This window comes from Chrysoperla carnea, chromosome 3 (genome assembly GCF_905475395.1).
Source record: "Chrysoperla carnea chromosome 3, inChrCarn1.1, whole genome shotgun sequence".
Lineage (NCBI taxonomy): Eukaryota > Metazoa > Arthropoda > Insecta > Neuroptera > Chrysopidae > Chrysoperla > Chrysoperla carnea.
The window spans coordinates 933649-945791 of NC_058339.1; the positions used below are offsets into that span (position 1 = coordinate 933649).

Sequence of the window (12143 nt, forward strand, 5' to 3'; positions counted from 1 at the left end):
TGCAACATCAACTGGGTTCCACTTACTTTAAGTAGAGAATAAGACAAGAAGGGGCTCAGAATAGCACCAGAAAAAACTGAAGCCATAATCCTCTGCGGTGGAAGAAAATTCAAAACAGCTTCGCTACAGGTGGGAAATGTGATACTCGATACCAGTGCACATTTGAAATATCTTGGTGTTATTTTTGACCACAATTGTAGTATGAAACAACAAGTAATTGCGACTACCATCAAGGCTGAGAAATCAATAGCGGCACTCAGCAGGATCATGCCAAACATTGGTGGTCCGAAATCAAGCAACCGAAGGACCTTGGCGAATGTCGCCCACTCAACCATGCTGTATGCTACACCCATATGGAGTCGAGCTCTCAAATGGAACAAATACAGAAAAGTACTTGCAGGGGTTCAACGCAGAATTGCCTTGAAAATCTGTTGTGGTTTTCGAACAATGTCTACAAACACGGCACTGGTGTTGGCAGGAATCTTACCTATCGATATTAGGTTGGCAGGAATCTTATCGATAGATACTAGGTGTCAGAAATATCGACACACTCGAGGTATCGGTGATGTGAGAGTAAATGAGGATCTCGCCGAGTGGCAAAAAAAGGTGGACAAAAGATACCGATAAAAGCACTTGGACCAGAAGGCTTATACCTGATTTATACAAGTGGTTGGGTCGTAAACATGGAGAAGTTGACTACTATCTCAGTCAACTTCTTAGCGGGCATGGGTGGTTTAATAGCTATGCTAAACGCTTCCACCTGAAGGACAGTGATCTTTGTTGTGCTTGTAATGTTGTGGAAGATGCGCATCATGTCTTCTTTCACTGCAAAAAGTGGAGTCTGCTAATTGAACTGGCAAACTCAAAAGCAGGCAAAATTCTAACCCCTGACGACTGTGTAGATTTTATGCTTGGAAGTGACGAAAACTGGTCGATAATTGCTACGCTGGCGCGTAATATCGTGCAAGAGAGAAGAAAGGAGATTGAATGACCTGAGGAAAAGATATAAGTCAAAAGGCACTCCACTCCTGAAGTAATGCTCACGCGGTTCCAAGAGTGGAGAAGTTTTTAGAGAGGAGGTTTTTTTTTCGGGATATTTATATATATATATAATATATACACAGACAAATTTTGTTTACAAATATCTCTGAGTATACAAAGTTCCAAAAATAATATAAACATATACATATATATATATTGTTGTGGACTGTGGACTTTGTGAATCCTTTTGATATGAATACGATGTCTTATTAAAATACCAATTAAACACAGATACTTTCTTTCGGTATTTCTTTATTTTAATTTATACGATGTTAAGATATTCTATATTTAATTTATCACTTGTTTTGTTCGATTACTAAATAAGTTGAAGTTGTAACTCGAAAGTTAATAATCACTGTATGATTTTTGAATATTTGGCTTGCCTTTAAATATAAAACATTTAGGTCAAAATATGAAATATTGTGACGTAAATTTTAAATATTAATTTTGCTGACCAGCTAAATAAATCAAACCATGTTACTATTACAATTTAGGTTATAACATTATTAAAATATTATTACTTAATAATACTAATTTGATTGATTTGTGTGTTAGAGCCACGTTTTTAAGGATAACGCCGGCCAGGGCCTAACACACCTTCCGACTTTTTTTTAGAGGGAAAATAATTGCAAATTATTTTTCATTTAACTCAGAAGTAAAGTTATCCCTTAAAGAAAAATTAAAAATTTACAAAATAAAGAAAACTTGGAAAACTATAAGGATAACTTCGTTAAATCAATCATTAAGAATAAAAAGAATAGAAATTTACATTTTGATGAGTAACGAAATTGTAAATAAATTGATTTAAGAAAAAAATTTCAAGTTTTAAATATTATAAACAATTTTGTTTTACAATAGATTATTATGAGTTGAAATGTGATAGATATTTAATGAATTATTTTGCAACTATGCAAAAATTATGTTTTACAAATACAAATATGGAGTAAGTATGTGTAGTAAAATAAAATATTTGTGAATTTCAAAAAATTTTGCAATTATGTAATATATATATAGAAAAAAATAGTAAACATGATTGTCCTTGAATTGAAGAAAAAATTATTATGATATAAATTTATAAGTATATATACCAAAATTTTGTTGCTAGCATCAATATTTTTAAGCGTTACAAACTTGGGACTAAACTTAGTATACCTTGCATATCTATATAAATATATAGGAGACTTTCTATAGATATAGATAGATAGATAGATAGATAGATAGTCACTCATCACGATATCTCTGGAACTATAAGACCTAGAGACTTGAAATTTGGGAGGAATATTCCTTTTGCCAAGTAGAGGTCAGCTAAGAACGGATTTTACGAAATTCCACCCACAAGGGGGGGTTGCGGGGGTGTTCATGAATAAAAAATTCATATTTTTCAATTATGGCTTTTAATAGTTCAAAACTTGGTCAGAATGTTTTAAATTACATTTAGAAATTTTTTTAACCTTCGGAGGGTAGAAAGGTGTAGCGAGAAAGTGGGAAGGAAATATCGAATATTTACAAATATACCTAAGTGGGGTATCAAATAAAAGAGTATGACGTGTACATTACAAAACTGTTATCCAACGCAAGGAAATGTGGAGGGAGGGGTGCAAGTGGGGATGTTGCCCAGCAAAGCGGGCGGGTAACAGCTAGTTACATATATGCATGGTATAAAAATATACTGAAAAAAGAAACTTTTTCTTTTCGTCCACATCCCTGTTACCAAAAAAATTATATATAAGATAAGATTCAATAATAAAATAATTTTGTTTAAATACCATTGAACTGATTGGTAAATTTCAACGTCAACTTGAAAAAATTGTTATGATCCGACAACTTTGCAGTTAGGAAATTTTATTTGTTGGGTCTATTTATCAAATACCATGGTTTGTATCCATTAGGTAAATGTACTTTAAACTTGTTTGCATTTTTTGAAAGATGAAAGGCCAGAATGATTTGAGTAGGTATTAATATTTATGTGTGTGTTTATTATTTATGTACACAAAAATATTTAAATATTTAACTTTGTTGAAAAATGTTTCTAGATCAATTAATTTTAAAGTTACCTATGTATTATTAATGATCAATGTAAGATGTGTAATGTTCGTACTAAATACCAAAATGGACTCTAAAATTATTTTATTTTTTATATTTTGTATTACCGTATTTATATTACCGCATTCAAATCAAAAACTAATTGAAAAATATAAAGGTAATTATTTTTAATTTACTATTTATAATTTACTAAAATAAAATTAAATATCTATAAGCAAAAAAGTGTTGCATCTTTGAAATTTGGCACAAATTTTATAAGGTTCTATAGAAGTCTAATAATTGACTTCTCAGGGAGGTCTTAAACCGCTTTTTGGGGGGTTTTTAAAATCAGTTTTTTACAAATTACAAAAAACTATGCAACAAATAAAATTTAAATTCAAATTCTAGTTGTAGCTGAAGTAATTGTACACATTTTCTACTTTTTTATTCTACTTTCTAACTTTAAGATAGACCGAGCCAATTTTTTAGATCGTGCATTCTTTTGATCATTCAAGAACGAGTGAAATCCTCTTATATAAATTTTCTGCAGCCTACTTTATATAATAACAAGAGAAAACAAATAATTGTGAGTAAAGAACGATGGCCTCTCTAACACATAAAGTACTTTTATCTCACTTCCTTAGTGGATATAGTATATAGTTTGCTATAGCAAACAAACACATACATAATATATGTAAAGTATAAATTTAAATTTATATACAATATCTGTATACGTACTATATAATGTATCTTATCTAATTAGTGTCCTCACGAGTAAACAGTGATGTTTACGAAAAAAATTTTCAAACAAATGTTGTTTATTTTTTTAAAACACTTTTTACATTAAACTTTTGTTCTATCTCTAAAGGTTTACAATATGTGGAACCCAAGACCAAGGTACCCAATAAATTTATTTTGCTCATTTCCAAACTTGACAGCATTTTTTACGTCCTAAAAAACGCTATAAAAATTTCAGCTTGATATCCCTTTTCGTTTTTGAGTTGTCAGCGGACAGACGGTTAGACAGACCGAAAATTGACTTTTTAGGTGATTTTATGAACACCTATACCAAAATGTTGTTCGTAGCATCAATATTTTCAAGCGTAACAAACTTGGGACTAAACTTAGAATTCCATGATATATTTCATGTATGGTTTAAAAAGTATAACTTCGTCATTTTTACCGGACCAAAAAAAAACCAAGAAGCATTTTAAAGGAAAAGGTTTAAACTTTTTGACAGTCCTTTTAAAATTTATCCATTCATTATAAATATTGGAAAAATTGAATTTGAAAAATAAAATCTTTGACAATGGACAATTTAAAAAATTTTTTAATATCAATTAACAGAGAGCCAGCAACAGTGTTGCCAACTTAGTAGTTTTACCACTAAAACTAGTGGTTTTTTTCTACTATTTTTCTACCTTTAGTGGGAAAATAATTTAAATAATTTAATATTTTAATATCATTTCTGGCAATATTATTGCTCTCTACTTGTTTTTTAGTGGTTTTCTATCGCCTGTTTAGTGGGACTTAGAGTTGAAAGTTGGCAACACTGGCCAGCAATAAGGTATAAATATCTCAAAGTTTCGGAATCCAGGGCCAGTCAATGAATCTTTATAAAAACTGTTCGACTGCATTGTTTAAAGCTTACTTAAAGAAAGCTTACTTAAAGCTTAGTTAAAAATAAATATTTGCGCGGTCTTGCCCAGGGAGTGAGAGCGACTCCTTATTATGTTGAAAATGGCAATCGATAATCGACGGGAATCGATAGAAGGATGAATTCTAAGCAAAAAAAGTCGTTCAAGCATATTTCAAAAAGTCAATACTTTTCGAGTTATCAGCGACTGAAATTCAGTATTTAACGCCAAATAACTGTGAAATTTGCAGTCTTTTGAAGAAAGTATATCATACACTTTTTAAAGTACTTGTGAAAATGAAAAAAGTTTCAAATCATTAACACGAAAATAAACGAGTTATAATGAAAACAATGTTTCTCATACCTTTCTTTTTATGTTTTATTCAGCACAAAAACTGATAAATTTACCACGGGAACTAAAATTAATGTTTGCCACTTTCCAATTTACTTTATTTATACTGACAACATGCTCAAAAAGTTCTGGCATTAATTTTAGTTCATGTGGTAAAGTCATCAGTTTTTGTGCTGAATAAAACATAAAAAGGACGGTCCCAGAAGCTTTGTTTTCATTATAACTCAATTTTATGCAAATGATTTGAAACTTTTTTAATTTTCATGGTTTTTTATAGTATTTCAAAAAGTGTACGATATACTTGTTTAAAGAAACTTTACATTTTTCTGTTACCTATTTGATGTAAATACTCGCGGAATTACAGTCGCAAATAACTCGGAAAGTATTGACTTAATCTTAACACACTAAAATATTTTTTATTTAAACATACATAAAACATTTCGTGCATTTATTATTATGTTTTATTACGCAATTAAATTGTTTTATTGGTCGAATAGTTTTTTTATGTGCGGATATAAATTGTGAGCATTCGTTTTCTCGGTACAACCAAATAAACAACTATGCCTTTCAAAGATGCAATACACTTTTCTTTTATTACCACAATTTTTTAAAACATTTTATTGTGAACGATTGTGAAGATTTGCACACTGTTTTGAATTCTTTTGTTACACTTTTCTTATAGAACGTTATTTTTTTGCTCAGCAAATTTAGATCTAAAACTTTTTTCTTTATATTAATTTTGAGAGTACCTATCTTCCAAACGCACAGTGAAGTATTTATACCAAATTTTCGGACAAAATATAATGAAGAGATTTTGATGTTCAAAATTGATTCAAAAGACTATTAAGATGCAAAAGAACCTTTTATTTGGGCAATAATAAATAAAAAAATTTTAGTCATATTCGTCTTAAAACCCAATTATTTCGTTTTCTTCTTCAATTTTCTTAATTTTATTTTGGTTTTGGGCCACTCTTTTTCCTTATCGATGCTTGCTTTTGTTTCCACGGAAAGTGATTTTGGAATTATAAGTTACAAATTTGCACTGCAAAACTGCTTTCTCTTTTTTTGACTTAAGCTATCTTAATCTCTATCCTTATCTTAGCCTTAAAAGAAAAGGCGCAAGTTCGCGGAAGATTTTTTTTTCTTAAACATATTATCTAAAATACTTAAACTTTTCCCGGTAAAATTTTTTGTAACAGGGCAAAAGCGACACATAAACAAAAAAAGCTTTGAGTTTGATAAATTTAATGAAAAATAGTTACCTTTTTCAACAGCAAATATGAATCACAAATTTTTAATTATATTAATTGAAACATACAAATAAATAAAGCACAAACCTTCGTCGTCAATATAAAAAAAAATCCCTTCATTGCATCAACAAACACAGTAAACATAAATTGAATGACACGGTAAATCGAGAGCAACAGCAATAATAATATGCATTCGTAAGAAGAGGTAGATTGCGGCTTACAAAACAGGCGGGGGGCGAGGTTGAGAGAACTCAAGTGACCTGTTTGTGATGGAGTGAATATCTAACTAAGCCAAAAAACAACTTTCAATGCAAAACAAAAGAGTTGAGTTTTCTGACTTTGGTCCGAAAATTTAGTATAAATACTCCACTGTGAAACAGCTCGATGGATTTCGATAGTTAAGGGATCGTTATATTGGCCTATAAAACTTAAGTGTCCTTAGATAGGTGTTTGAAAAAAAGACAATGGTTTTATAGGAATAATGAATTGGTTTAAAAAGTTTTAATATAGTATAATAAGAAGTTTTCACTAAAAGTCGGTACACTAAAAAATAAATAAATAATTATTTAAAAAATTATAATTTAAAAAGTAAAAAAACCGACTGCGTTACATAAAATCTGAAAAGAAAAAAACAAGTCCAGTAGTTTACTTAGCGACTTTAACATTCGGTATTTAAATCTAGACTGGCTCAAATCTTCTTAATAATGACTGTTACAGTCGCTATGTAAACAAATGGATTTGTGTCTTTTTTCATATTTAATTTAACACAGTCGGATTTTTGATTTCTAAATACTATTTTTTTAAATGGGTGTGCCCGGGAAGCCAAATTTCTAACGTAGAATAACTCCAACAAGATGGTGCGATCAATTTAAATCTTAACTGATACCGGGGCTCTATGAGGAATCGATTCTATTAGATTTTCCGTTAAACGGCAGCAGAAAAAGGAGGTGAATACAAAATTAGTAATTTCTGTGCTAACATGAACTTTGTAAAAAGAGTTAAGCAAATTTTTCACGATCAAAAATTATAAGTGTATTAAATTGTTGCCAGTAAGTTTTTATTAATTTCGCACTGAAAAAATTAATCAAAAATTTTATGATATTATGATTTAACAAAATTGCGAAACTAATATTTATTTTAATTTATGTGTGTTTTGCTTAGTGACATACAAAATTAGTTTTAGCAATTAATTAATTAATAATTGAGGCGGCCAAACGCCAAGTGATCGACTCTATTTCTACTGGTCGGATTGAGGTCCAGGCTTAAAGTTTGCCTTATTTTTTAATCTTTTATATGCCGTGTGTTACTATTATCTATTTATCTAGTCGGGGCCCATTATTGGGAAGATATGAGTCGGTCTAGATTTTAATGGGCATCGGCTGTTAAAGTCGCTTTGTAAACTATAACACAGTAACCTTGGCGTTTGAAAGCACGGGGTAGTATGCATCAAATCCGGTAGTTCCGATTTTTTGCAGACTTGTTTATGATGTTGGTGTAATAATACAAGTTTGTGACCTCGAGCGCTGAACGCATCATTGTCAAAAATCGAAAAATTCGTTAAAATTTTGGATATGGGTGATTATAACCTCAAAGGACTAGTTTTTTGATAAATCTTTTTCAAAACGTTTTTAAAGTACTAAAGACTGTTGAAATTTGCAACAATTTGAGACGAGAGTGGGCTCTGTAGATCCAATACTTTCCGAGATAAAGTCTTTCAAAATTTTTCGTTGTTACTTTATACATCAGAGATAACGTCAAATCCGGTAGTTCTCATTTTTGGCAGACTTGTTTAAGATATTGTCCCAATGAATAAAACAAGTTTGTGACCTATGCGTCAAACGCAACTTGGACAAAAATCGAAAAAACCCGTGAAAATATGGGCTTTTTTAAAGATTTTGGCGATTATAACAATAAACGGGTAATTTTTGAAGTACTCTTCAGAGTTCAAAGTAGACTAATTTTGCTACAATTTGAGACGAGAGTGGACTCTGTAGATCCAATACTTTACGAAATAGAGCCTTTCAAAATCTAGAATTGTCTCTGTAAACATAATAGTTTCCGAGATAAATCTTTACAAAGTTTATCATTTTTTCTTATCTCGCAATTTTTTGCAATATTATGTCGTTTTGAATGAATTTTGACCCTGAACAGCATTAGCACACTCCGTCAGAGGTAAGTGGAACTACCTCCCGCTAGAGTAGTTCGAGTAACGCCTGAAATATTGCAAAAAATTGCCAAGTTAGAAAAAATAATGAATTTTGAACAACTTTTTCTCGGAAAATTTTGGGTCCTTAGTTACGGTTCTAGTCTCATATTGTAGCAAATTAAGTCTTCTTTAAAAACATTTTAAAAAGGTAATACAAAAACTACCTCTTCAGAGTTATAATCGCCAAAATCTGAAAAAAAGCTGCAATTTTCACGGGTTTTTTCGATTTTTTACAAAGTTCCGTTCGTCGCTTGAGGTCACAATCTTGGATTATTCATTGGGACAACATCATAAACAAGTCTGCTAAAAATCAGAACTACCGGTACTATTTGACGTTATCTCTGATGTATTAAGTTACGTCGAAAAATTTTGAAAGTCTTTATCTCGAAAAGTATTTTGTCTACAGGGCCCATTCTCGTCTCATATTGTAGCAAATTTAGTCTACCTTAAAAACTTTATCAAAAAACTAGTCTTTTAAGGCCTTTTTTCCTTTTTACAAAGTTGCGTTCGGTGCTCGAGGTCACAAACTTGAAGAATGCATCATAAACAAGTCTGAGAAAAATCTGAGCTACCGGATTTGATGCATACTGTAATGTATAAAGTTATTGTAATACTACTGAACTTGTTTCTTTCTTTTCAGATTTTACTTACACAGTCGGGTTTTTAATTTTTTAATTTTTAATTTTAGACTTTTTAGTACCCCAGCAATAAAAAAAACCCTCTTATTGTACTATATTAAAATTTTTAAACCAATTTACTATTCCAAATTAAATTAAAAATATAACATATATTTTTGTAATCTGTGCAACTAGTCTTCACGACGCATTTTCGAATATTGTTAATTTTTTTTGTCTGGCGCACCGTTTTTCTTAAAATGAGAAAAACATCAAAAAAATGAAATGTCTGCAAAAAATCATAATTTTTGACAATAAAGTCAGCCGTGGTCAGCAAATATATACGACTTGCCCATTGGGAGTTTTTGTAAAATAATTTTAGGATTTTTGAACCCTAAACAACCATTTTTTTAGACAAGTTTTTTGTATTTATAATTATGATTTTTGATTAAATTTCCTTAAAAAGAAAAAATATGATCTGGGATTTTGTTTTGAATTATGTAGAAATTTGGGAATCAAATGTAGTACTTGAATACCAAAACTAATAAAAACTAATAACTTTAATATCAGAATAAATGCTGTATTATTTTGTTGTAGAAATCGATTTAAGTCGGAGTAAAAATGTATCCTATAGACATGAAAGATGTAAGTATTGTTTTGTTCTATAACATTAATTAATTAAGTTAATCCCATAACACCACCCACGCGTATCATTTACCCATATATTTGTCATCTAAAATATCTTTTTATGCGATTTGCATATTGTGATTGTATGTGTTAGGTGTATTTTCATGCTGACACTTGACGCTGAGTTTGAGCGTCAAATTAGATGGCGTAGTCAGTTTAGGCCATACTGCCATATGGAAAAAAGAGAACTTAGTTGTCTTTTCATTATCAGGATTGATTTGGACAGTACTGGCTAAATAAATTTATATCAAACAATCGAATAGATATAAAAATTTCAAATTATTTTTTGGCAGTGATATACCAACCTGCAATTGAAAATTAAATTCACCACCCATGATGGAGATTTATCATTAGCTGTTTATTTATCATTACCGTGTGTTTTATTAAAAATGAGGGTATGGATATTTAATTTATAGTCCAAGAGCCCGCCGATTAAGTATCAGATACATAAATGATATTTTGAGAGCGAATAATACCCTTGATGTAAACGACGACACCCGCGAAATGAGCCAATTTTGCCCACATGCAAAAATATAATGAATTTTTTGCAATTATTTTCACATAGTTTCTACTCATAAGATACATGGGTAGAATTTATTTAGAAATATATATTTTGATGCGAAGAAACAGAATATCGAGGGTCGCCAAGTCTATTCTACCCCCTTTGCGAGTCGTCCTTCTTTCAGAATATTTTTCTCAACTGACCTCCTAAGTTATCGAATACATACAAAGTATACTTTCGAAATTAATCTACAAATTCTAAAATTACTAAAAAAAGGGTCAACACCGTTCATTCACCCGCAACTTTTTGTCAACGGTGCGTGTAGTACAAAAATGCCTATTTTAATAAATTTACACTTAATAAACGTTAATGTTAATGTATACTAAATCATTGACAACCATTGAGTAGCATTAAAAGTCTTCTATATACTCTAAAATTAGGTACTATTAAATAAGAGTCGACAACGTTTACTTGCCCGAAACTCATTGTTCCCTTTCGTTTTAATTACCAAAATGAATATGCTCATACACTGTAGGTACGTATAAATTCAATAATTTAAAAAAAAGAAATCATAATCTCTTATCTATTCGTATTTATAATTTTCTCTATATTTTTTTATACATAAACCCTTTCAAATATTATTTTTTCCATAATATAAATATTCCTTCGTACACTTGAATAATTATGGTACTCTTGTTATAAACAATTTCTGATTGTTATTGCCGTTTTTATTTTTTTTTATAGGAATACTAATAATATATAGGAATACAAAATTTAAGAAATGAAATTTATTTAAAAAAATAAAAATAAAAACGGCAATAACAATCAGAAAATGTTTTGGTCCACTCAAAATCATGTTTTTGGGTGAACTTAATCAACGGCAAAAAAAAAACCAAAAGAAAAGGCAGGTTTCTTCATCTAGTTTAAGACTCTACTAACGCGCAGTCTCAGAAGTGCTGGGGTTGCGTTAATTAACGCTATGTATACATAACAAAAAACGATTTTTGGCCAATATCTCGGAAACCATCAACTTTATGAATAATAGTTTCAAACTAAAGTTGTCGAAAATTTTTTTTTCTAAATAAAATGTAGAATCAAAAATTTTGATATCTTCAGTCATTTTCCCGAAAATCGGGAAAAACGGCCAACTATATATATTTATATGCTAATTAACAATATCTTGAAACTAATTGATTTTATAAAAAAAATTTCAAACAAAAGTTGTTGTTTAGGAAATAAATTTTTTTCCCTAAAAGAATGTAAAAATAAAAGAGTGACCAATTTCGATATCTTAAGCCGTTTTCAAAACGATCAAGTTTATACATATATATATTTCGTTAATTATCCAATCATTATCCTCGAATTACATGTAAAAAGTCCTGAATTTTGTACCTCGGATTTTTTTGAGGTTCCTGTAATATGACGATAAAAAAATCCAGTGCACACCTGAAGGTATGTTGAAATGTAAGAAATTTCGCTAATGTTATGTCGAAATATAAGATATTTTTTGTAGTAATCTGGAAGGGTCTGAAATTTGGATATAAATACAGCTATTGTGTTAAGAATTAAACCAATTTTTTTAAACGTACAAAAAGTATTGGTGTTGCCCAGAAAGTTATCAGTGCAATATTTAAAACTGGAAGCAAAAAGAAATTTTAACAAAGCAATAAACTTGATGATATTTAAAACTATTATCAGAACATGTAGGTACTAGTGCTTCACGACATGCATGATGTAGATAAGAAGATGAAGGTGCCTAAATTTTACATCTGCCGAAGATCGGGTAGTAATTCTTATAGACGTTGTCGATACCAGTGCGTGCCGACCTCCAGG

General features: G+C 30.3%; 1 protein-coding gene across 1 annotated transcript in view; it reads left to right on the top strand.

Moving 5' to 3' along the window:
• Positions 1 to 3150: 3150 nt before the first annotated feature.
• LOC123294684 overlaps positions 3151 to 12143 on the top strand; it is a 31510-nt gene continuing 22517 nt past the window's right edge. Inside the window, exons 1-2 of the mRNA XM_044875794.1 lie at positions 3151 to 3241; positions 9719 to 9766. Coding sequence (XP_044731729.1) covers positions 3151 to 3241; positions 9719 to 9766 — 139 coding nt within the window. The remainder of the gene's footprint in view (positions 3242 to 9718; positions 9767 to 12143) is intronic.